At 44.6% G+C, this 27,655-nt stretch overlaps 1 protein-coding gene across 1 annotated transcript in view; it reads right to left on the bottom strand.

The window, feature by feature from the left end:
* Positions 1-27,655, bottom strand: part of dok6 (docking protein 6) — a 459,001-nt gene that overhangs the window by 110,580 nt on the left and 320,766 nt on the right. The window contains exon 4 of the mRNA XM_072467128.1: positions 19,023-19,142. Coding sequence (XP_072323229.1) covers positions 19,023-19,142 — 120 coding nt within the window. The remainder of the gene's footprint in view (positions 1-19,022; positions 19,143-27,655) is intronic.

Genomic DNA, 27,655 nt, shown 5'->3' with positions numbered 1-27,655 from the left:
GAAGTGGGTGGGGGTGCACAGCTTTGCATGGGGGCAATAGGGCTTGTTTCACGAGAATAGCTAGGTGCATGAGTATGGGCTAGTATGCATCAATTCCAGCCCGACCCGACCCACACAAGTGAAATTAGATGTTATTTTAAAATACCCGAGGTCCTTTATTGAGCCCAATAAACCGGTCACCAGGTTTGTAACTTTAACACAAGTAACCTTTCATTTTGTATAGAATTCTAATTAAACTGACAGAAAATGTAACTGACTATCTAATATCTGATTACCAACCCCCCCCCCCCCCCCCTCCCCTGCCTTTCTGACTCCGCTGTTCTCTACACACAGCCAAACAACACAGGGGAGAAAGGGTAATTGGCAAGTAAAGAATATATTAATAAAATAAAAGGATGAAGGATCTTTGATGCACTGGAATGACTTCTAGTTAATGCCTTTCTGGAGGTTGGGCCTTCAGTTGGGTATTTCCTGTTACTTCAGTTTGTAATGGTCTTCACTGCAGATGCACAAGGATAGCAGGCAACCGGCAGCAGGGAGAGGGTGAAAACACAGCTCCTCTTCCTTCGAGGGTCTAGCACCTTCTAGCAAGGCTATCTACCTTTCCTGTAGATTCAGCACCATTTCAACGTTACACCAAGCATGTGCCAGGCACTCGCTGGTTTTTGAACAATAAAGCAATCCTTTCAGCGAGGGAGAGTAAGAGAGAATGAAAGACTGCTCTTTCTCCTTCCAAGGTCTAATCACTTCTGCCAAGCTCTCTCAGAAAGCATCATGCAGGAACCAATCACTGACTGTTGTCAGGCAGGATACTGTCCCTGGCCAACCCACAGGTTGTCAGCCAACCAATGGAACTGACTTCCTCCAAAGCCGGCAATGAAGCGTCTGGTGTCTCCTCTCCAAAATACAAAACCTGGAACACATTGTCCTGGCAAGCAGGCTGCTTCCGCATGGGCCCTCTGCTTAAAGGCTCATTCCGAATCTGGGTCCACGGACCAACAATAAGAAAAGAAAATGGGAACAAAGGAAATAAATTGGAAGGAATCTTACGCTTGGAATGGGAGTCATGAAGGCCCATAGTGGATGGGTGTGGGGGCAGAGCTTGGTATGGGGGGAATAAGGAGGACTTTTTGAAACTTATCCTTCGAAAGGGTCCAATGTGCAGATGATGGTTCACGGCAGCTCTCTGAGATGCTGTGAATCATGGTTCTTTAAAAAGCTGGCCCAACTCCATGAGACTGACAGAGGACTGGCAGACGCCTATCGCTGCAATGCAGCGGGGGTCAGGTGGGGGGTGCCAGGTGTGTGTCCAGGACCTGAAACTGCCTGCACCTTGAAAAGGCACTCCGGAAAATTGGAAACCCTGGGGATAATAATAATACTAATGGGGTTGGGAATCCCGGAATTGGGTCCCGACCGCCACTTTTAAAGGGCCCCTGGAGTCAATCCGATGGGAAAAATCTAGCCTGAAATCCCTGTTCGTCGCCTGAATCACATTTCCTAGTGCTGCAATTTACACCCATTTGACTGTATTTACTATTTTTCAGGAGTTTTTTGTGCTTCTACAGAATTCTGAGATTTGGTTAGTATTCTCCAAAATGGCATTTGAAACGGGGCACTGACATCCTCATTAAGTATAAATGGATTAACCAACTAAAAATCATCAAATTGCCTTTGTTCTGCATAAATTAAATTAAAATCCAACAGATTTTCATCTGCGGCAGTGGTCAAGTACCTTTTCAGAAGTTTAGTTAATTCTATATTCATTGATCTCTCAAACCACATATTATTCCATGTTACTTACCACTTTAAATGCACACAAATCTTCAGGTTTCAATAAAGCTTACAGCTTTATGGGCTTTGAATTGCAGAGTTGCCTCATACATTATTGAAAGCTGAAGATTTCCCTATTTCAAAGCATAATTCCTGTCAGGTTACTAAATTCCTACTGAGCAAACCAGACAGCTTTCATCTTGAACATTCATGTTAAACTCTTGTCAGAAGGCAAATCAAATGGCGGGCTCGGCTTTTACAATACATATTTTTTGTCAAACTGACATGAATGAGTCTTTGAAAAGGGACACTCGTCCTCAGTTGCAGGAGATGATTGTACTCTCCTGAGCCAGATATTGCTTTGGCACTGAGGGTGTAGTCTTACCCCTTCATGATGGACGTGATGGGTTGAATTGGTAAAGTTGTGAAACACCACTCCAACACACCATGAGCTTTGCCTACTTCCAGTTCAACCACGGTGGGTTGGGGGTGTCTGCGAAAGTCCAACAGGTTTAGGGCAGCATGGTGGCGCAGTGGGTTAGCCCTGTTGCCTCACGGCACCGAGGTCCCAGGTTCGATCCCGGCTCTGGGTCACTGTCCGTGTGGAGTTTGCACATTCTCCCTGTGTTTGCGTGGGTTTCGCCCCCACAACCCAAAGATGTGCAGTGTAGGTGAATTGGCCACGCTAAATTGCCCCGTAATTGGAAAACATGAATTGGGTACACTAAATTTAAGTCCAACACGTTTGTTTGGAATCACTAGTTTTCGGAGCGCAGCCCCTTTATCAGGTGAGTGAAGAGGTGGGTTCCACAAACACATATATAGACAAAGTCAATGATGCAAGATGATACTTCGAATGTGAGTCTTTGCAGGTAATAATAATAATAATAATAATCCCTTATTGTCACAAGTCGGCTGCAATGAAATTACTGTGAAAAGCCCGTAGTCGCCACATTCCGGTTCCTGTTCAGGGAGGCCGGTATGGTTTTGAACTCACGCTGCTGTCATTGTTCTGCATTTCAAGCCAGCTATTTAGCCCACCGTGCTAAACCAGGTAATTAAATCTTTACGGGTCCAGATGGTACAACTGGAGAGAGGGATAATCACAGGTTAAAGAGGTGTGAATTGTCTCAGGCCAGGAGAGTTGGTAGGATTTCGCAAGCCCAGGCCCGATGGTGGGGATGAACGTAGTGAGATATGAATCCAAGGTCCCCGTTCAGGACGTACTCATGCGTGCGGAACTTGGCTATCAGTTTCTGCTTGGTGATTCTGCTTTGTCGTGCGTCCTGAAGGTCGCCTTGGAGAACGCCTACCCGAAGATCAGAGGCTGAATGCCCGTTACTGCTGAAGTGTTCTCAGACTGGAAGGGAACATTCCTGCCTGGTGATTGTCACATAATGTCCATTCATCCGTTGTCACAGTGTTTGCATGGTCTCGCCAATGTATCACGCCTCGGGACGTCCTTTCCTGCAGGGAATGAGGTAGACAACGTTGGCCGAGTCACAGGTGTATATACCGCATACCTGGTGGGTGGTGTTCTCACGTGTAATGGTGGTATCCATGTCGATGATCAGGCACATCTTGCAGAGGTTGCCATGGCAGGGCTGTGTGCTGTCGTGGTCACTGTTCCCCTGAAGGCTGGGTAGTTTTCTGCAAACAATGGTCTGTTTGAGGTTCCGCGGTTGTTTGAAGGCGAGTAGTGGGGGTGTGGGGATGGCCTTGGCAAGATGTTCATCTTTATCGATGAACTAATGAAGGCTACAAAGAAGATGTTGTAGTTTCTCCGCTCCGGGGAAGTACTGGACGACGGTGGGTACTCTGTCGGTTGTGTCCTGTGTTGTCTTCTGAGGAGGTTGCCGCGTTTTTTTGATGTGGCCCGTTGGAACTGTCGATCGATGAGTCGACGCCATATCCCATTCTTACGAGAGTGTCTTTCATCGTCTGTAGATGTATGTTACGTTCCTCCTCATCTGAGCAGATCCTGTGTATACTGAGGGCCTGTCCATAGGGGATGGCTTCTTTATTGTGTTTCGGGTGTGAAGCTGGAGAAGTGGAGCATCGTGAGGTTATCCGTGGGCTCGCGGTAAAGCGAAGTGACCGTCCTTGATGGAGATGCATGTGTCCAAGAATGCAACCGATTCTGAAGAGTAGTCCATGGTGAGTCTGATGGATCTACACACTGGCATAAAGGGCATTATTTCATCCAGCCACGTCATCCAGTACCATCTCCAAATCAACAATCAAGGCGTCAGGTCACTTGACTGTGGACGTGAGCTTTGCTTCTTGGGTTAATTTCCCATTCATTTCTTTCCTGCAATTTCTCCCTCCCTCCATCTTTCTCAAGTTTTCTTTGCTCCCCTTATTTTGACATTCCCCTTCAATTGTACCCTTCGCTTTAAACTTCATGGATGCATAAGTGTCCGCTCTCCCCAGTGGTGTGCTCTTCGGAACTTTCTAAATTTACACCTGCAGCAATGCTAATGACCTGATTCGAAACCAGTGCAGACTACACATCTCCCATTTGAAACCTGCAAATAGCCATCCATTCCAGTGCATTCTGAGAGGCAGAATAGACTGCCTGATCATTTTTTTCAACTGAAATGCAACCGTTCCAGAATTTGTCCACGATTTGAGAATCAAATGATCCTTTGCTGAACGCCTCAGACATTTATTTTCCCACCTACCAGATATTCTGTGAAGCTTTGCGGTGTTGCTCAAGAACTGAGTCAGGAAGCAATTAGTTGGAGAATCCGTAGAAGGTAATTACTGAAGGAATGTTGCCATGCAGTGGAATTCTATTAGACAGAATGGTGCATCCAGGCAGCGAAATAGAGCAGCTTCCGAACAGATACAGACAGAACACGGCGCACTGTGCCCATTCCGACAGGGGAATGTAGGGCTGTATCTTCAAGATTGCTGCAACAGTTGGGAGTCGCATTGTGCTGCCATAATTGCTAAAGCTAACCTGGTCGGCATACATGTCACAGAGTTTGTCGCTTAATCTCCAGAGGTACCAAATTGGCCAATTTTGAACTATTGTAGCAAATTTCTTATGACAGCAGCAACTTGCAATTGTTTATTCATTGAGAAGGGTCTTTGTTTGGATTTTCACAACTTGTTGGCTCAACGACCGACAGGCACAGGCAGAGATGTGAAGACTGCCTTGTTGTTGTGGCATTCATTGTGTTGCTTATTTCAGGATGGTTGGCGTAGTGTTCACAATGACCACAAAATACCTTTAACTTAAACAAAGCTATAAAATTATTAACACTACTAAATTAGATTAGACACAAACTACTAAAGAATATACAGTTGAATAATAACATCTAAACTACACTCATCTACAGCTAATCTCACGACTGGTTTTAAACTATGATCTGCACTCACTTACACTATCTGCTCTTCTGACCTTCACTGGCTAACTCGTGCACACACTCTCCCACAAGACTTAGCATTACTGCCTTATACAGTTGTAACTGTAGCGCCCTCTAGTGGCTACTCTCGACACTTCATTAATCCTTGCAGTGCTGACATATCTGATAATACCTCAGTTGTGACTTCCGTCACCATAAATACACAATTAGCATTATTTCTGATTTCACATATTTACTGGCATATTTTGGTCCCATTAAAGAAGCAGGTGTCATTGCAAGGGAATAAAGGAAGAAGGAAGGCCAACATTCATAAAACACCTTTGATAACCCAGAAATATTTAGAAACATTGGACAAGTAACTTTAAATTAGAGCAAATGTTGTAATCTAGGCAAACACAGCAGCCATTTTCCACACATCAAAATTTCCCAAGCAGCCACAAAGTGAACAACCAGTTTTGGCTGAGGGAGGGATGTTGGCCAGGAGTCTGAGGAACTCTGTTTTTCTTCCAATAATGCTGCGGGATTTTAAGTATCCACCAGCACCACTGGGGTAAGCAGACCAGGCTCCATTTGATAAACAACGATTCTGACAGGGCAGTATTCAATCAGTACTGCACTGGAGTAGAACACAGCATTTTTAATTCCCAATTTCAGCATCCAACATCAACACCAAGCCCAAGTTCGGTGCCTCGTAAAGTTCCCTCCACTCGTCTCCTATTTTTAAAAGTACGTGTTCACCTCTCGCCAGGCTAATACATGTACCTGCTTAAGATTAGAGGGCCAGTAACAATTTTCCAGTCTCTAGTCCAAAAGTGATTTTTCACAAGTGAATCATTGTAGCGAGTATCAATTTTGGATTCTATTACAACCGAGTCTGACTCATTCATTGCTTGAACTCCACACACATACACTCATCCGTCGTCTGCTGCAAGGGACTGAAGATTTCAGTGTCTCATAACGTGCATCATGTGGGAATTACCAAGAAAATGCAGCACATGATTCATTTCATATAATGTTGATATTTTCAGAACATTCATTGGAAACCTCTGTAATATTTTCTTTCCATTGATAACATCTGTGTACTGACTGTTAAAGTGAACAAAGTATGCCAATTGGTGCCACCCAAACTTAATGTGAGGGATTTGTAGAAACTGGACCATTCCTGGGGCTCCAATGACCCGAGAAACCAGTGAAACATTGGGCCAAAATCTCATGGCCTTTGAGATTCTCTTTACTCTCTGGTAGCTCACCCCCATCCCTCGGTTTCCCAGCAGTGTGGGGAAATCCCATTGACAAGTGGCGGGAGTAAAGAATCCTGCTGCCAGCGAATGGCACGCCGCCGAAAGCACACGGCTAGGGGACCAGAGAATGCCGCCCTTGATATTGTAATTATGTCATTTGAATGCCTCATACTTTAATCGTTATTTAACACATATTGCTCCTTTATATCTTATTGTTTGGCATTTGGACACTTTGGGTTGCTACGATGTAAACCGCCTGCCTTTTTAAGAAGTAATAACAAATGGCTGAATCTGTTCCGACTGGTGACTACCACCTCAAAAACATCTCTTTGGATTTCCAGTCGGCCACAGTTTAGTTATCACGACTGATTCGGGTGTGGCAAGACTTGTATCTCTGTTCTTCAGGTGCTTTCTGTGGCTGCATTCCATTCAGCTGGCCTCACTACAATGCAAGGACTCCTCTTTTGGATAAATATCTGCCATACTTACTATATGGCACCATATTAGGATCATGCAGAGTCGAGGCATGAGCTATAGATTCTCTGGCAGCAAGATTCGGCTCTGTAGTTTGGGTGTTACGGGCACAGGTCCAGCAGCAAAATAGTGTCAGCACTGCTTTCATCCGCTTCCAGCATGGCCTGTGCAAGACGCCATTGTTTGGGCATTAGTTCAAATGTGGAGAGAGAAACGGAGTTAACATTTTGATTCTTCTTTGGACTCGAAACATTAACTCTGTTTTTCTCTTCACAGGTGCTGCCAGACCGGAGGTTTCCCAGCACTTTTTGATGTTATTTCAGATCTCCGGCATCCTTCCTATTTTATCTTCATTTTAATGTTGTTCACAAGCTGCTGGAACCACAAATTCCAAGCTCTGCACCTCCAAATGCCCACAGGCCGAGTGCAAGAAGGTTATTCAAATGAGCAATGTTTGAAGGGCACTGACTTGGCATTATCGGCTCCAAGAAGGTATCGCCTTATCCACAGCCTGAACCCGAGAGCAGATGAGGAAGGCACCCGCTAGCTAAGTAGCGAGTTAATGTGCTCATGCTTGGCATAATGCGCCAGTGTTGCTCCGCGAAGCATGCTCACAGTCCTTCAGTAAACTGATGGTGGAGCCTCACAAAGGCAAAACACAGCCCTTCAGTGACGGTTTATTTACTTTCTAAGCAGACAGGCATTTGTTTTACAACAGTGCTCGACATATGCTGCCATGACACTGAATTTTCTCTCTGATCCTGAAATGTGACAATCAAGAATCACCACGAGATGCCTGGGTGTGTCAGCACAGCAGTAGAAATTTGTGGCAACGTAGAATGTATGGCATCAAATAGATCACTTATCTGCTATTCATTTCCAAGAAGGCGGTGGCGTTGACCATTGTTTGGGCACACAGTGGGCAGCCGATGTGATGCTCCCTATTTTACAATGCTGTCCAAACAAATTTGCAGGCCGCTAGACAGGCCAGCGGCTCTGTCAGCATTTTCTCCTGTACGCCGTATTCCGGTTGCTGTCCAGATCTTGTTAGCTTGGCTCAGTGATAGACCCCTCACCTCATTTCTGACCCAGCGGGTGGCGACTTCTAACCTACAACACCTTGGCGGGGAATGTTCAGCAGAATTGCGCGCTGCCACACTGAGCAGACAGCATCAGGCACCACCAAAAAAGGTCAAAGCAAAAGACTCGCAGAACGTTCGTTTTACACTAGGAGGTCAGTTAATTAAATGAAAAGAAAAGCAAAATGCTCTGGATGCTGGAGTTCTGAAATAAAAACGGAAAATGCTGGCAAAACTCACCAGCACTGGCAGCATCTGTGGAGCGGGAAACAGGGTTAACCTGTCGAGTCCACTTCAAGGTGACCTCCTGGAGTTCAGAGGGAGTCCACATGCATTTTGCCTTCCCAACCCCGAGAAGGGCAGCACAGGAAAATTATTTTTCGCCAAGAAACCCCAGGTTCCGTGTTTTGTGAATCAATTTACATCGCCATGAGGGTACAAAACTCCAGCCCATGGAAGGACTTTATCAGTGTTACGAAGTCAATGACTCATTAAAAGGGCAAGGATGGCTGTGATGGCGAAATGACCTCCGTCCCCCAGCATCCCACCCCCACCCGTGGTGCAGCATAAATAATGTTGCAGTGCCGAAGGTGTTATTAGAGCCAAGGCTTTGACATTATCAATCGGCTGCACCTGCCTATAACAGCAGCGTCCTGGGAAGGGTACAAGCTGCTCGGAGGCCCTCCTCGAGGGACTGTTTCAGGGCCTGGTCAAGGTGGCCTTCAACAGGCCCAAGCAGTGATCAGTCTAGGAGGTCATTCAGCTCACCTGCCTGCCTCTCTTCTATGGTTATATCCATGTCTGGGTATGTCTGGAGAGGGTGTGCATAGGGGATCCACTCGTATGCTTGAGGCCTTCTGAGACCTGTGGGGACCAGGGGAGACTGCAATGTCATTACCCCTGGGAATTTCACTTTAGTCTGATTGACTGCATTTCCTTTAAAGGTTCTGAGGTTTGTTACAGTGTATCAGTGCTACTTCTTTAAGAAGGGTCACCTAGCTTCCGGTAATTGGAAACCTACAGGCTGAATCAAATGAAGCATAACAGGAGATGGGCTGACTTGCAAGTCATTGAAGGTGAAACGATGCCAGCTGTTAAATGGATTCAAAACAAATGCCGAAATATGAAACAAGACATAAATTGTTTCCTTGATAGTAGGTTTATTCACAAGGTGCAGCATTCCACATCTCTGTCCCCTAACTACCGACTCAATGGCTGTTATAACAGTATAAGGATAGCATAAGGTCACAGTAGAAGGACAATCTGATATTCTATGACCTCCACGGCATATGAACTTCCCCGGTAGGGGGCGGTGTTCCCCTTAATCAGGGGAATCTTCTCTTGTATATAAATCCTGACCTGGTGCAGGTCGGGAAGGGAGACCATTTGGGGAGTGGTGACTTGTTCTATATCGAATAAAATTTGTCATTGTTTTCTACCTGCTGGTTCATGCGTGCTACTTTGGTGGATTCTACAGCGGCACCCCAACCCAAGGTTCCCACCAGTCACAGAAGGCCTGAAGCACACGAGGACTCGCTTTATATGTGCTTTCAGTCCTTAACCAAACAATGCTAATCACCTTAACCAAACAATGCTAATCATCTTGATAATATAATCAGCCAACCATGAACAGATTCTTTATTCTTTTAAATAAAAGCTTTATTACATGCTTCAACAATTACAAAGCAATCATAGAATTTAAAGTGCAGGAGGAGGCCATTCGGCCCATCAAGTCTGCACCGGCCCTTGGAAAGTGCACCCTACTTAAGCCCATACCTCCACCCTAACCCTGTAATCCCACCTACCTTTCTTGGACACAAAGGACAATTTAGCATGGCCAATCCACCTAACTTGCACATCTTTCGACTGTGGGAGGAAACTGGAACACCCGCAGGAAATCCACACAGACACGGGAAGAACATCCAGACTCCGCACAGACAGTGACCCAAGCCAGGAATTGAACCTTGGACCCTGGAGCTGAAAATAAAATGGTTTCCCATATTTCTTACAACTCATCATAACACAGGACGTCCCCTTGCTCGGACATCTGGTAATTCCTTTGAGCAAACATTCTCTTTGTAAATTATTCTGCTAATTAGTGACATGTGTCGACCCATTTTAGTTTAGAAACCACTTATCTCTCCAACATTTTCTTTACACGAGCAAGGTCAACCTTTAAACTTTGCCTGGTGACATTCTTTGTTGACTGAACATTATCCCAAAGAGAACGGTTATCCAAGGAGCATTCAGTGTGTAATCTTTTCTCATAATGTCCCTTTGAACAGGTTTTCCTTCAGAATGTTTAATAGATCCAATTGCATATCTATCTCTTCCACTCATGCCAGTGTTTCTGCAGCTCAGGTACTTTTAACCACCCTCCTTCTTTTCTTGGCTTTCCATGCCAAGGGAAAACATTTACCACTTTTCCACACCTAGAAAATGATGAACCCAGCTATACATCCAGAAGATTGGCATGGGCGCTAAAAGGGATTAACTTCATATCCTTCAGATCGCCCAAGGTTCGAAACTTGAGAGCGCATTTCGCAGAATTTAACAATAATAATAACAACCTTTTATTGTCACAAGTATGAAGTTACTGTGAAAAGCCCCTAGTCGCCACGTTCCGGCGCCTGGTCGGGTCTGCTGGTACGGGAATTTAACCCGCGCTGCTGTCCTTGTTCTGCATTACAAACCAGCTGTCTAGCCCACTGAGCTAAACCAGCCCATCTTCAATGTTTAATTTATCCTCAAAACCTTCTTAACTGCAGCGTATTTCATTCACAGCACTTGTTCCAATATATCATACCCGACATCAAGTCTTGTCTGAATGCCTAGCCAGTTTAACGGTCCAATCAAGCTTCTTCACTGCAATGTTTTTGCTTTGGACACTTTCTGCGAAGACCAGGTCCGATTTATCGTGACATGCTTAGCACTTTCTAGATAAGGGGCGGGATTCTTCGACCCCCCGCTGGGTCGGAGAATCGCTGGGGGGGCGGCATGAATCCCGCCCCCGCCGGCTGCCGAATTCTCTGGCGCCGGGGATTTGGCGGCCGCGCCGGTCGGCGGCCGCTGGCAGTTGCCCTCCCGGCGATTCTCCGGCCTGCGATGGGCCGAGTGGCCGCCCGTTTTCGGCCCGTCCCGCCGGCGTAAATTAGAGTAGGTACTTACCGGCGGTACCTGGCTGCGCAGGCGGCCTCCGGGGTCGTCGGGGGCAGGGCGGGGGATCTGGCCCCGGGAGGTGCCCCCACGGTGGCCTGGCCCACGATCGGGGTCCATCGATCCCCTTGGCGGGCCTGTGCCATGGGGGCACTCTATTCCTCCGCACCAGCGGGTGTACCGGTCCGCCATTGCCGGTGCAGAGATGAACACCTCTGCGCATGCGCTGGGATGACGCCAGCACACGCTGGTGCTCCCGCGTATGCGCAAACTCGCGCCGGCTGACGGAGGCCCTTCGGAGCCGGTTGGCGTGGCGCCAAGCCCCTTCCCCGCCGACCGGCGCGGCGCAAACCACTCCACCGCTGGCCTAGCTCCTGAAGGTGCGGAGGATTCCGCACCTTTGGGGCGACCCGACGCCGGAGTGGTGCACGCCACTCCTTCACGCCGGAGTTGCCCGCCCCGCCGATTCCCGCCCATGGTTCTTGTTTCAAAGTTACTCCTGAGCTAATCGTATTATTAATATTATTACCTAATGTGTAACCCGATGGTCCACCATGCTTGATTTCCAATCTTAAATTCCCTTTTCACCTTATCAATAATAAATTGTTGAAATTCAACAGAACCTTTGTAGCCATCTGGGATGGCCACTTACGACATGAAACATGGCGTTCGCAAAGCCTAACGGGCAAAATGGACAATGTAAGGTTCAGGCAGGCTCAGAGCCTGAATGTATATTTGTGAGCAAAGAATCCAGACAGCATCGAAACCCCCAACCGATTAGTATTTTAATGGCCCATCTCCGTAAGACAAAAGACTGATAATTGAGTAACCGATACAATCCCAGACATTTCGGCGCCACTCCCTGTACTCAGGAAGCATCAACAACAGGGACAATGACAGCTTAGGGCACACCCGGCCATCAAGGCACCCACCCCTTTATTGGCTCAAATCGAATACAGTGATCGAGAACTGCCCAATTAATGGGGTCCTAACCGAAGGACCGCCCAAAAGAGCACGAAATTCCCCAAGGATCGAGAGACACTGCCATGTGTTTGATCTCTCTTGAACCTGGCGCTCCGGCAACGTCCACCTCCAACTGCAGCACCACCAGAAGCAAGTTCAAGTTCAACGCTCGCTACCAGACGGATGAGCCCAGCTGAGCAGCAGTTACTTCTCCAGACCCAGTAGATCCAGATTCGAACAAAGGCCACTGTTACTCTGACCTAAGCCGGGTGCCTGATGTTAAGTACAGGTTGTCATAGTTGATAGGTGTAGTTTAACTAGCAGTGTTTATGTTGCATGTTAATTGTGTGAGTAAATAAAGTACCATTGATCTTGAACTAACTAACTGGTGTTTGGCTCTTTGATCGAAATCCGGTTGAACTTTGTGGTGGTATAATTTGATACCTGGCGACTCTGAGCAATATAATATCGAGATCTAAAGAAAGAAGGGCAACCTTATTGATTGCCATATTTATAGCAGGTAAAAAAGGCAAGTCCTTCCCTTAGAAAATCATTGACGTGCATCATAAAGATGCCTGAGAGTTTCTCTTTGTGATATCAGTATAACATTGTATTCAGCAGAAAGCAAAGCCAGCAATGTAATTTCAGCAAGACACTATACCCTCAATGGCTCATTCAATCTATTTTTATTCATTCATTCATAGCTAGGCCAGCAATTATTGTCCATTCCAAATTGCCCTTGAGAAAGTAATGGTGGTAAGTACACCCATAATGCTGTTAAGGAGGGGGGTTCAGAATTTTGACCCAGCTACAGTGAAAGAAGGGTGATATATTTCCAAGTCAGGATGGTGAGTGGCTTGGAAGGGAACGTCCACGTAGTGGTATTCCCAATGGTGGGATTTTCCAGCCCTTTCTGCTGGTGGGATCTCAGTCCTGCCGAGGTTGACCCTCCATGGCAGGTTTCCTGGTGGCGGGGCTGGCATGTCATATAAAAGGCCATTGTCTATGGCGGGACTGGGAGATCCCGACGGTAGACAATGGTTCACCGCCTCCACCGCGGGAAAACCTGCCGCAGATTTCTGGAAAATCCAGGCCCATGAGTTTGCTCGCTTTGCCCTTTCAGATGGTAGTGGTCATGAGTTTGGAAGGTGCTGGCTGTGATGAGATCATGCAGTGCATCTCAGAAATGGTGCACACTGCTACAACTGTACGTCAGTGCAGGCCGGGACTGAATGTTTGTGGATGGGTGTCAATGAAGAGGACTGCTTTGTGCTGAATGGTGTCAAGCTTCTTGAGTGATGTTGGAACTGCAATCATCAGGCTAGTGGAGAGTATTCCATCACACTCCTGACTTGTCCCTTGTAGATGTTGGGCAGGCTTTTGTAGGGCGTAAACAGGTGGATTACTCACCGCAGGATTCCTAGCCTCTGACCTGCTCTTCTAGTCACAGAACTTATATGGCTAGTCCAGTTTAGTTGCGGTCAATGGTAACCCCCAATATATTGATAGTGGGGGATTCAGCAATGGTAATGCCATTGAATTTGTTTAATCAATTTGTTTAATTTCCACAGCTTCCCTTCGACGTCATTTGCATCTTTAGTTTCCAAAATGCTTGTCTTTGAAATTCTATTTGAAACCCTGCAAAAATACAGCTTTTATATTTGTGGACCTACATTTCCATGATTATGTAGGTAAGGGAGCTCTGAAAATCTTCACACCCACTTTTCCTTCTCTACTCTAACATCTTGATCACCAAGTCTCTCTTTGAAACTCCAAATCACTCACCTTATTTTAGACTTATATGTTCTATCATGAAGTACGTTTTCCATATATATTTACCCACGTGATAAAGCTCGCTGTCCAATACCTGGCTCTTAGAATCCCTACAGTGCAGAAAGAAGCCATCCACTGTGCCACCATCCCACCTCTTGAATAGACACCAAATTCTTTTGAACTACGCAACTCTTTCTGTTTTGCCTCTCTTTTCAATTTATCTTCCAATATTTTTGTGGTCACCAAAATGTCCCTATGACATAGGCTTCTACTTCTCGGCAGTCCTCGATTATTGAGTGATCCTGTTCTAGTCAAAGTACAACCTCTACTTGTCCTCCCATCTCTTTCTGCACCACTGCTACGCGACCTCGCCCTACCACAATCAGAGGTTCTGTAGCCTGCAAGGAGGAGAATAGAGTAGATAAGGGGCTAGGTGACAATTTTGGATGTTTTCTGGGGCCAGAGTCACTTCCAGATGTGCTATGGGAACTTGCACTGCATTTTCTAGCTTTCCAAGACCTTACCTCATTTTGTCAGTCTATGAAGCTCACTGCCTGTCCAGCAGCACAGTGGTTAGCGCTGTTGTCTCAAAGCCCCAGAGACTCGGGTTCGATTCAGACCTTAGGTGACTGTGTGGAGTTTGCGCATTATCCGCATGTGTGGGTGAGTTTTCTCAGGTTTCCTCCCACAGTCGAAGGCTAGGTGAATTGGCCATGCTAAATTGGCCCTTACTTTCCAAAACCCGAAGATGTGCCAGTTAGGTGGATTGGCCACGCTAAATTGCCCCTTAATTGGAAAAAAAATAATTGGGTACTTTAAATTAAAATAAAACACTTATAAATAAAGTTAGCAAACTCAGAGTTATTTGCCGTTCCTTTGTATAGAGATTCTTTGAAAGACTGCTTGAAGAGACAAAGAGAGATCCTTTCAGGAAACAATACTCATGCCCGTGTCAGACTATTGCTTAACGAGGCAGCATTTGGCAAAATCTGTTGCCCAGCTTAAAGCTCCTAGCAGACTAAACTAAACATCCTTCTACAGATGTAGCTCCCCCCATCATATCTCCCACTCAAGTCCCCTGATCTGCTTACCTAACTCTAAACACAATGGACTAGATTCTTCCGCCCCGCCCGTCACACGATCGGGGACACGGACCATGTAAAGGTCCGTTAACATCGGGCGGGATTTCGAAAAGGCGTGCAGGCGCGGCTGGAGAATCCCACCCAATGTCTCAAATTATCTACTTTTCAGGAAATCACCACTTTTATTCCACTTTTATGACATCTTAATTGCACCTTTTGCAGCCACAGAGTCTGGATACCTTAACCTAGATTCTTTAATAATATACCTAAACTCTGGCTTTTTAAAACATTACTGCAACAGATATAAAATACATTATACATTCATCACACAGGCATCCATCCTCCTCCAGATACCATGCCCATAATTATGCTTAGCATATATGGCAGTAGTTTGCGATTGCCTTCTGCAGTTTGTCTGTTTAGGAAACTCTTCTGATCTTACCACCTGCCAACAGGTGTATTGGGAGGATTTACAGGCTGATAATCAACCTGTTTGGCCTCATTATGCATACTCCTTCCATGGCCATCAAGTCTTGAAGTGAGACTTGAACCACGAGCTTCTAGTTCAGAGGTAGGGTGTTACCACTTCACCACATGATCTCCACCTGGCTCTCGTAATGCTCTTTTGAATAAAATGAAAAATCAGTAAATTAAACAAAAATGAGAGGGGTTGATCACCCTGAAGCGAAGACAAAATGTCTAAAAGAAACATAACTAATTAAACCAGAATGTCATTATCAGGGGCAATGATGCACCCAACCCCTGACCCTCTATATTCTTTTACAAAAAACAATAATCAATAGGGCGGCAAGGTGGCACAGTGGTTAGCACTGCTGCCTCAGAGCGCCAGGAACCCTGGTTCGATTCCGAGCTCAGGTGACTTTCTGTGCGGAGTCTGCACGTTCTCCTCGTGTCTGCGTGGATTTCCTCCGGGTGTTCCGGTTTCTTCCCACAGTCCAAAGATGCGCAGGTTAGGTGGATTGGCCATTCTAAATTGCCCCTTAGTGTCCAAAGATTAAATGGGGTTACAGGGATAGGGAAGGGGATTAGGCATAGGTAGGGTGCTCTTTCGGAGCGTCGGTGCAGATTCAATGGGCTGAACAGTCTCCTTTTTGCACTGTGATTCTACAATAAATTAAACCTAAGTGAAAGAGGGTGACAGCTCATGGTGGGGCACTGTAAGTAAAATAAAACGTCAAAAGGAAACTTAACTAATTAAAGATGTCATTCCCGTGGTTGGGAAAGCGGGCTGGTGGACACCGCATGCTCCCTCTCCAAGGCCACTTGGCCAATGATTCTCTTTATATGTGCTCTGATTCCATAATCAAACAATGTCCATGCCTGTGCATCTTTAACAACATAATCAAGCTTAACACCAACAGGAACAAAGTGACCTCGGCTAGATAAGTGGACTCATCGAATTTTAAACTTTCTCACGCACCATTGCATTGTGTGGGCAGAACCTATTGCCCTCCCTCGAGGAGAATTTGGTGGTGCAGAGACATTTAACTCTGCGACTGGTATGAGGTGGGGAAGTTATTTCCTTCCCGCATCAACCTGATTAAGTCTGGGGAAGGAAGGTACCTTCTGCTCCAACACCGATTGGAGCCTTTGAGACGGCACTTACTGTCCACTTAAGCGCCTTAATCTATTGCCACTGGTATTCAATTTATTGTGGGCGGGAGAGTCACCATGTGAAAAACCCAAAAACATGTGTGGGCTCCTGGAGGGTTGTTCTTCGTTCAAAGACACCCAAGTGCCGAATTGAGGGACCCGGGATGGGGCATGAAAGTCACCTCCCACCCTTGCCTCAGGTTTGCCCCTCCCGTGACCCACACCTCACAACCCTCATCCCCCTAGCCCCTCGTTGATCGTGCACCTCTGGTGGGTGCTTTGTAGACATGTTGCCACCTCGAGTAAAAGGGCCAGAGGTCACAATTTTGGATTCGAAAAGTGCTAGGTCTACCTCAAATCACCCGAAAAGGCAAATACTCAAAAATATGAACAACAGTTCAGACAATCTGTTTTATGTTCCTATGTACAGTGGCGATGCAAATTGAATTGGTCATTAACAGGATGTTGCCATCAGTCTAAAAAGATGTCCTGCTTTAAGTGACTTACATGCATACGCAAGGACCCATTTCCTGCAAACAAAAGTAATATGTCCAATCCTTGCACCTTTTCTGAATTACCCAGAAGCCTATATTTCCCGGTTGCTTTTTCCATGACAATGCCTTGCCGGGCAGAGTCAACTTGCCAACCAATCAGCACTCCTTTTGTCCTGCAGTATAAATTGTTGTGATCATTTGAAATGTGGTATTCTTGTGTCCCGATGAGTGCAAGATGAAAAGCTTTGGCAACAGGTCTCTCTTTTCAGCAATATTCAAGTTCTGTACTATGAAGCGACTGCTTACACACACCAACTCATTTGTAAAGTAGGAAAATCGAAACTGTTCTAGAACCCTCCATTTTATGGATATTGTGGTGATCTTTAACATATTACTCGGGTTCATTTTCATTATCATTTTATGCACCTTAATTATGCTGTGTTTCAAAATTGTACCATAAGCAGGAAGTGAAGTTGTTGAAGTGAATTCAATTTTAGTTAGGTAGACATTTTTAAGGAGGTCATCATACAGACTGCATAATCATAGAATTTACAGTGCAGAAGGAGTCTATTTGGCCCATTGGGTCTACACCGGCCCCTGAAAGAGCATCCTACCCAAACCCCGACCCCCATCCTATCCCTGTAATCCAGCAATGTCACCTAACGTTTGGACACTGCAAACTACCTACTCTTCCAGCTTCCTCCACGAGAGTGGTGTTCCACAAGATTCAGAGCTGGGACCACTGCTGTTCGAAATTTACATGAATGAGGTGGACTTTGGAATCAAAAATACAATTTCTAAATTTGTGGATGACACCAAATTGGTGGAGATAGTTAACACTGAGGCGGACTGCCCCAAATTACAGATGGACATTAATAAACTTGCATAATTGGCAAATGAAGATCAACACAGACAAGCGTGAGGTAGTACATTTTGATCGGAAGAATACAGAGGTCACTTATTACTAGGAAGGTGCAAGTCTGGGTGGGGCAGAGGGACAAATACACCGATCACTACAAGTTGTGCCACAGGTTAGCGAGGACAGCTACTCAAGCATTAGGCCTCAAGCTTGAGGCAAACAGCATTATAATGTAGGGCAGTTATGCTAGATCTGTATTGAACCTTAGACCACACTTGAAAGAGTACCTGTGCGCAGTTCTCGTTGCCAGATTACAAAATCGATATAAAGGTACAGGGAAGTTTTAAAACGATGATACCAGAAAGATGTGTGCATACACATCAGGAAAGGATTGACCGGCTGGGTCTCCTCTCACTTGAGAAAAGGGTGACCTAATAGAAGTCTTTAAAATTATGAAAGATTTTGACAGACTGGATACAGAGAAAATAGTTCCTCGTGTGAGGAAGAGCAAAACCAGAGGCCACCATTAAGATAGCCACCAAGAAATCCAACAGGAAATTCAGAAGAATCTTCTTCAACCAAAGAATGTTAAGAATGCTAAACCCGTTACCACAGGGAATGGTTGAAGTGAATAATATGGAAGGGGAAACTAGACAATTACATGAGGGAGAAGGAAATAAAATGTTACAAAGATAGATTTAGATGAGAAAAGATGGGGGAGGGCTTGAATGGCATAAATACCGATATGGACTGCTTGGGCCAAGTGGCCTGTTTATGTGCTGCATATCCTAGGTCATCCTATAAGATTGACAGTTGGATCTGCGAAGGGGTAAAACTACCCTGCAAAAGTGTCTTCAAGCGTATTAGCAGATTAGTCTATAAACTGACCAGAGAGATGGACTGAGGACAACAGCTGTAATGCTGACAAGATGTTGCATTCTCACCCTCTGAATTAGAATGGTATAAACTGAGGTGGATAGGCAATAATTAAGGGAAAAATAAACACTAATGCATTATAAACTAAGTCACATTGTGCAACAATCCTTCAAAGAGTAAAAACTACTTTAGCAAAATGGCTCCATACCAAAAGCTAAAGTGCTCAATATCGTTATTAGTTGAGTGAAGAATATGCGGACCTACCATTTTGTTCTCTTTGAACTCCAGCTGCTAGTAGGTCTGGCTCCCCAAAGCTGATGTCATTGAGTCTGGATCCAAAGCATTCAACGGAAAGAAGCTTACACCATTCCTCTGCCTCCAGCTCTGTGAACACACACAGGGTAACACATAAGATCATCACACCCTGCCACTGTTCAGACTACAAGTATTCATATTAATTCGAAGGATTAGCAATGAAAGACATCTACAGTTTGAGGTTTTTAGATTTTAGTTCATACATCATTTGATTAATGACTCCCTAAGCTTGCCTGGATTCATTTATATAATATCTCTGTAACCTTTTACTCAAAACCGATATCAGTCAGAATTGATCACCAAACTGGATATTAGATTAATATAAACAAATTGACAATAAATCCGCTCACATGTGACAATGATGAGTATATCATTTGGACACAAGTCACACTGATAATGTACCAGTGGTTGTCCCATTTACTGTTAATAGCGCACACTATTTTGTAAAGACAAGAGTGCTGTATCATGTAACATAATGTATGTTCCTGCAGCCAAGATGGATTTATATTTGATTTAGTCCGTTTGTTTAAAGCTACAGAGTCAATATGCACATCTTTCCGTCCATCATTGTTTACTTTCCCTTCTTTTTCAATTGAATCATTTTTCTTTCTCTGAGAGGCATCAAATCTAATGGTCCATTTTGCACTATGAAGTGACTTCAATGGAAAAGAGAATTGTATCGGTTATGAAGCAGGCTAATTGTATGGGTTTATGAAGCAGACGATCAGTTTGCAATTACACCTTTGCAACGGTTACCCAAGACCAAATCATACCATTTATTACCACTTATTAATTTGTTCAATTATCTGTGCAATTCTGCCTTGTTCTGACATTGTAACCTCTCCAGTCCGGAATGCTTGGGATTTTTGAATTTTTCAGAGTTATAGGATGAAGAGAAAATGCCGAACTGCAAGCGTGAGAACCGGAAAACAGATATAAATATTTATCTGAAATGTGATAAAACATTATAGAGCAATAACAAAAATTGTTTCCCTTATCCAAATACTGGATTTTCGAGTGTTTCCGCCCTCAAAGAACTGTAAGAAAATGAAGACTTGCTTTGCTTGGCTCTGCGCACTAAATTTCCAGACAATTGTTGTTACCAAACAACAGATTTCTGATTGGAGAGGTTATCGTGTAGTTTGTTAAACTAATGGCCGCGACTGGCAGGTCCAATGTAACACAGGGACTTCGACCGTCCCAGGTTAAATTTAGGGTATTAGTGGCGTAGAAAATTGGATAGGGAGCAAATCCGTCTGCTGCCATGGGTAACTGCTGGAAATGCTGACTGATGTTGAAAGTAAATTATTACAGCAGAGTGGTTTCATACATCACAACTTAAGAATCCAATATTGCCAACATGTTACTGGAGTCCAGTGTTATTAAGGCCGAGCAGAAAGCCTTTAAATTGTAAAATCCTCAACAAAAACCCTTACATAACTCACAGACTGCGCTAGCACAGGGAGATGATATTGTTAGGATTCAAGTTGAAACCAACATGATAGGCTGACTCGAGGAATTAAAGTGGATAACCATATGCTATATAAATGGAGATGTTCATGAACTTCAGAGTTTTGTGCAGTGCGGAATGTTTTTTTTTTTAAATAGCAGATCCATTACTTCACATCGGATCTATTGATTTATTGGACAATAAATCAAGTTTTAAATTATTTATCTTAGGATCACTGGCCTGTGGTAATGTTCAGAACAAAATGTTAAATTGGTTATTTATTCTTTCACGCAATGTGAGCTTTGCTGGCTAGCCTGCAAATACTGCCCCCCATCCATAAGTGCCTTGAAAAGATGGTGGTGAGGTGCCTTCTTGAACTGCTGCAGTCCATGTGGTGTAGGTTAAGCCACAGCGCTCTTAGAAATGGATTGCTAGGTCTCTCACCCAGTGACAGCGAAGGATCGGTGAAATAGGTCCAAGCCAGGATGGTATGTGGCTCAGAGATGGGACTTGCAGGTAGTGCTGTCCCCATGCATCTGCTACCCTTGTACTTCCAAGTGGTAAAGGGTACAGTTTTGGAAGGTGCTGTCAAAGAAGTCTTGGTGAGTTGTTGCAGTGCACCTTGTAGATGGTTCATTGGTGGGGGAGTGAGTGAATGTTCAAGGTGGTGGATCGGGTTCCCATCACAAAATAGTAACTCTTTATATAAGGTAAAATTGCATTTATTGGGCCTTTGCATACTCAAATTGGTTTCCCACCTCCTTGTCTTATCTTGATCCACTGTCAGTAAAATTCCCTGATGGAGGGACATTGTCAGGGAACCCATTTGTCATGACTCCCTGCCATTTTACTGACCCCCATCCTCATCTTGTTCCCACCTCGTAAGGGCCAGCAAAGGTCTATCCAATAAGCCTCCTCAAATGTTAGGTTAACAAATACTTTTTCTCATTCATTCTTGATGCCAACCAACTGATCAGATAACAAAGAGCTAGTTTTGGTATCAAGGATGGTGATCGGGGATAATGACGGTTATCATCCATCTGGATAGGCAAGCCAATCTCAGGTCTGTGAATGAGGCTCCCAACGGACAGCTTGAGACATGGAAAGAAGAGATGGAGAATGGAAATTGTGACATGCAGGAGTGGAAATATGAAACACTAATAGGATGGAGGTCAACCACTTAGAAAGATGGAGTCATTGGCCATATCAAACACCACAAGGAGACTGAGGAGGACAGGAATGAATTGTGCAAATACAAACAATGTATTGCGTGACAATAATGCACAAGTGATAAGTTCATATTAAACTAATCAGTGCAGTGAACAGGAAATGATAAGACGTGGCGACAATGATTTGAGGTAGGAGACAGAATTTGGAGGTTGAAAGAACTTCAAGAGGTTAGAGGTTAGAGTGGATCTTTTGGAGGAAGGGATTGCTTCTGGCAATATTGAAGGATGTGGACCAGAACATGAGGAAAAGAAGCCACTGATGAAACTGAGGGCATTGAACGAAAGGGAAGTGTTTGTATGGTTATTGGGTGGTTTGGGTTGGGATCAGGTGGTGGATTTTATAAAGAAAGTGAGCTAATGTTCAGCAGGAGAGGAAGGGAGATAAGCTGTGGAGCATTATGTGGTCAAAAGTAGGTAACAATGTCCAGTGGGGTCATTAGGAATGGGGGATGAGATCAGGAAGAAGCAACTGAGGTGGTCAAGAAGACATTCGTAATCTTCTTGATGAGAAATCCCATGAGCTCTTTACCTTGACATTCACAAACATTTATTGCTGAAACAATTTGTCATTGGGATGTAGTTAAGCCATCTGTTGGATGTTACCAAAATGAAAATCCATACCTAATAGAAAACATTCTAAAAATTAATACAGAAAAAATTGCAAAAAGCCCAAACTGGTTTGCTACGATTCAATTTCCTGATAATGATGAAAGCATTGTTAAAACAAAAGTGGAATTTTAAACTCAAATGATTCTTAGTGCAAATTGAGCTTTTTGTCCTGTTTTAAAAAACAATGCATTAGGAGCCTATACCCAGTCCAAAACCAGCCATATTGTATTAATCAACACGGCGAGCTCCCACAGTGATCTGTGCTGAGCATCTAAAATTACTCAGAACCTGGACACAGCTGACATCCCACAAGATCGTGCGTTGTAACCCGTTATGCACTGAGGTTATATAGACTAAGGCCTCACTCCTGATTACTGGTTTTAGCATCAGCTCACATGCAATAATATTGGTAACTATGTCCTCTATTCCATCGGGCAGGAGATGGAGATACAAAAGTCTGAGAACATGCACTAACAGGGTCAAAAACAGCTTCTTCCCTGTTGTCACCAGACTCCTGAATGACCCTCTTATGGACTGAACTGATCACTTCACACAACTTCTCTACTGAGTAGTGCTACACTCCGTATGCACACCCGATGTCTGTGCTTATGTATTTACATTGTGTTTTTATGCATGTCCTATGTTTTTTCATGGATGAAACGATGTCTGAACTATAGGCAGAACAACACTTTGCACTGTACCTCAGTATATGTGACAATAATCAAATTCAATTCAATTCCTGTCACAGTTTATGATGTACTACAACAAATCTTCAATGGGGAATAAAAGTGAGTGGATGTAACGCAGATGGTTGATTCACTTTAACCCATTTTGTGCTATTGTCCAGGATCCATTTCTGGTTTTGGCTTGGCAGCTGCCCCTTTAAATGTACTCACTTGACATATGAATTCAAAAAAACAGAATCGGTCAAATTCCATCTTTCAGTCTCAATTCAAAGAACTGCTTTGAGGGTCGTTCGAACTGTTCATGGATCTATTTGATGCAGAGCCAAGCCACATTGAACAAACGTATTGCATGACTTGTTCAGTTAGGTGAAAGATGGACAGTAATTTTTGCGTTTGTTGGCGGTTATCGAATTCTATCACTGTTGGGGCATTAGATGCATGCCTGTGCTGAATCGGGTGTAAATTAACTGAGAGAATCTGGAAATTATGTCAGCCTAGTTCAGATTCTGCAGTGATAATGAACAGCATTAGCATCACATCGTAGACTTCATTTAAATCAAAAACACAGTAGTTGAGTATAGTATTTTGACTTTAATTTATTTTTGAGCTAAATAGTATAACTTATATTGTAAATTTAAATCAACTTATACACCAATTCATCTTTCGCTTAATAAATGTAGTTAATAGCTTAAATCAAAATGAAGTTGTTGCAATGGTGCGGAGGTATTGATTAATTCCAATAGCTAAAAATAATCAGAATGATTGATCTGTTTGGTATTATAGACATGCTACTGAATCCTTTCCAAGATATGAAAGATACTCTCAAAGTAGTAAGAGTGTTCTGACTTCCCTTGTATCGCTCTCTCAATACAAGGGATCTCCACAATCCTTTGCATTTTGTATTGTCGTTTCCTTTAGTTTTACAGTAGAATCTACTGTGGGCAATTACTCTCTCATGCTTCAAAGTCAGTACCACCTAAATTTAAATATTAGCTCTTGACTTATCCTTCCCTCTCTCAAACCTAATATCAAATTCAATTACCTTATGGTCACTTTTCGCTCGGTGTTCCAGACCATTAGGTTATTGACCAATAATTCCGGTTCATTGCTCATCACAGAATCCAATATGGCCCACCTCTTGTTGGTTCAGGAACATGCTGGGCGGGAATTTCTGTCCCTGCCCACCGCGGAGATTGTCTGGTCCGACCGACCGAAAGTCAATGGACTTTTGGTTGAGCTGCTGCATCCCCCGCAGCAGGTCCCGCCACAACGGGACTGGATAATCCTGGTCACTGTTCCGGCAAATTGTCTCGAATGCACTAAGTGAATTTGCTGCCCTTGAGACTCGAGCTGTTTTGCGTCTCACTGGCTATGTGAAAATTCAAATCTGCATTATAACCATTCTGCTTTTGCAACAACCTTCTCTGATCTCTGTATTTATACATCCTGGTACTTCATCACTGCTGCCAGAAAGTCTACTGATAGGTTTGTCCTCAAAACAAAATCATAAAAGACAGATTATCTGGCCATTGTCACGTTGTTGTTTGCTGTGCATAAAATTGGCTGTCATGTTTCCCACATCAAAACACGGATTACACTGCAGAATTGGCCGACTTGAGAAAAGCACTACATAAACACAAGTCTTTTGTCTTCACCATAAAGACTTGCACCATTTCAGATTTCTATAGCCATTTGTGGCAGCATCAAATTACCCTTGAAAGACAAATCACAGAATTATTACGGTGCCGACGGAGGCCATTCAGCCCATCGTGTCTGCACCAGCTCTCCAAATGAGCATTATGACTTAGTGCCATTCCCTGGCCTTTTCACCGTATCCTTTCACATCTAATGGCCTCCCGAATGCTCTGGTTGAACCTGCCTACACCACACTTCCAGGCAGTGTCCTCCAGATCCAATCCACTCGTCATGTGGATACGCTTTTCCTCACATCGCATTGGCTTCTTTTTGTAAATCACTTTCAATTTGTGGCCACTTTTCTGAGCAGGAACACTTTCTCGCCATCTACTCTGTCCAGTCCTCTCTTGATTTTGGTCATCTCCATCATATCTCCTCTCAGCCATCTTCTCTCTGAGGGCAGCACGGTAGCCTTGTGGATAGCATAATTGCTTCACAGCTCCAGGGTCCCAGGTTCGATTCCGGCTTGGGTCACTGTCTGTGCGGAGTCTGCACATCCTCCCCGTGTGTGCGTGGGTTTCCCCCGGGTGCTCCGGTTTCCTCCCACAGTCCAAAGATGTGCAGGTTAGGTGGATTGGCCATGATAAATTGCCCTGAGTGTCCAAAATTGCCCTTAGTGTTGGGTGGGGTTACTGGGTTATGGGGATAGGGTGGAGGTGTTGACCTTGGGTAGGGTGCTCTTTCCAAGAGCCGGTGCAGACTCGATGGGCTGAATGGCCTCCTTCTGCATTGTAAATTCTATGAGAACAGTCTCAATCTATCCTCATAACTGAAGTTTCTCATCCCTGGAAACATTCTTGTAAGCCTCTTCTGCACTCCCTCCAATGCGTTGACATCCTTCCTATAGTGTGGCGCCCAGAACTGTACACAATATTCCAGCTGAGGTCTAACTAGTGTCGTGTTCAAGTTCAACAAAACCTTCTTGCTCTTGTACTCTACACCCCATTAATGAAGCCCAGAATCCTATACACTTTATTAACCACCGGTCCTGCTACCTTCAATGATCTATGCACACATACACCCAGGCCCCTCTGCTCCTTCTGTTTTGCACCAACATTCTCTTGCCAGCTTGTCTCTTCTGCCTTTCACCTTATCACACAACTTTACTTTTGTTATTTTATCCCCTGCCCACTCTCCATGCCTTTGTACCTGTTTAACAACCTGAGCACCCCTAACTTATTCTAGTTCTGCTGATAAACTGTTGTGAAAGATTGACTTTGTTTCCCTCTCCATAGATATTGAACTGGACTCTCCACCAGTCGCTGCCGGTAGCAGAGTTCCTGATGCGGTAGAGAATCCAGAGTCGGACAAAAAAACGGGATCGGTGCCGTTCCGATGCTCTGATCCCCTGCTGGCAGTGGCATCGGGGTTCAGGCCCATGGGAGGATGCAAATTTTTATCCAATTATGCAGCTGGGCACTGGATTCTCCAAGGCTGCGTGAATGCCCGGTACTCTGGGCTGAGATTCACGTGGGCAGACTTTGGTGCAGGTATTTACCAGCATGGCCCTGGGTATGGTGGACATCGTGGTGGGCCAAGGGGGTAACTCTTTCAGGGAGTTGCCGCTAAAGTTAATCAGAGGGCTCCCCCCTCCACCCCCCGACAATGCAAATCCTGTCCACGTCACCCCCACCAGAGAACTCCCGATAAGGGAGACTCCTACAGAAACCATCCCATAAGAGAGCCCCACCAGAAACCCCCCATTACAGAGACCCCCCCCTATTACAGAGACCACTGCCTGGAAGTGCTTTCGGCAGAGTGAAAGAGGAAGTGAGAGCACTTAACTGATTTTATTGTGGTCCAAGAGCTGCTAGATGTTTATAAACATTGTGGTTAGTTTCACAGCAGACTACTTGAAATCCACTCAAGCGTGAAGGGAAGTTAAATTAAACAATGCAGACAGCTGGGAAAGCTGTCAATCACAGCCTAGTTTCAAATTTGCTGATGACACCATCGTAGTGGGTCGGATTTCAAACAATGAGAGACAGAGTACAGGAATGAGATAGAGAAGCTGGTGAACTGGTGCAACGACAATAATCTCTCCCTCAATGTCAACAAAATGAAGGAGATTGTCATCGACTTCAGGAAGCGTAGTGGAGGACATGCCCCTGTTTATATCAATGGGTACGAAGTAGAAAGGGTCAAGAGCTTCAAGGTTTTAGATGTACAGATCACCAACAGCCTGTCCTGGTCCCCCCATGCCGACACTATAGTTAAGAAAGCCCACCAACAACTCAGAAGACTAAGGAAATTTGGCATGTCTGCTCCGACCCTCACCAACCTCTACAGATGCACCATAGAAAGCATTCTTTCTGGTTGTATCACAGCTTGGTATGGAGCCTGCTCTGCCCAAGACCGCAGGAAACTACAAAAGGTTGTGAATGTAGCCCAGTCCATCACCAACCCAGCCTCCCATCCATTGACTCTATCTATAATTCTCGCTGCCTCAGAAAGGCAGCCAGCATAATTAAGGACCCCACACACCCCGGACATACTCTCTTCCACCTTCTTCCGTCAGGAAAAAGATACCAAAGTTTGAGGTCGCGTACTAACCGACTCAAGAACAGCTTCTTCCCTAGTGCCATCAGACTTTTGAATGGACCTACCTGGTATTAAGTTGATCTTTTCTCGACACCTTGCCATAACTGTAACATTATATTCTGCAGTCTCTTCTTCCTTCCCTATGTACGGCATGCAAGAAACAATACTTTTCACTGTATACTAATACATGTGACAATAATAAATCAAATCAAAGAGTAGTAAAATCAATTTCACATTGATAGGAATGAAAGCCTTGCAGACAAAGGGCACAGTCTATCGGCCTTGTTGTGTCCTACTTGGGATGCGACATGGCCAGTAAATCATCTGGCCTCGTCATACACTCGCAACATCTCGTTAGATCTCATGAGGCAT

The sequence above is a fragment of the Scyliorhinus torazame genome, chromosome 11 (genome assembly GCF_047496885.1).
Source record: "Scyliorhinus torazame isolate Kashiwa2021f chromosome 11, sScyTor2.1, whole genome shotgun sequence".
Classification (NCBI taxonomy): domain Eukaryota; kingdom Metazoa; phylum Chordata; class Chondrichthyes; order Carcharhiniformes; family Scyliorhinidae; genus Scyliorhinus; species Scyliorhinus torazame.
Note: the sequence above shows the minus strand (reverse complement) of the source record. Positions and strands in the feature narration are given on the sequence as shown.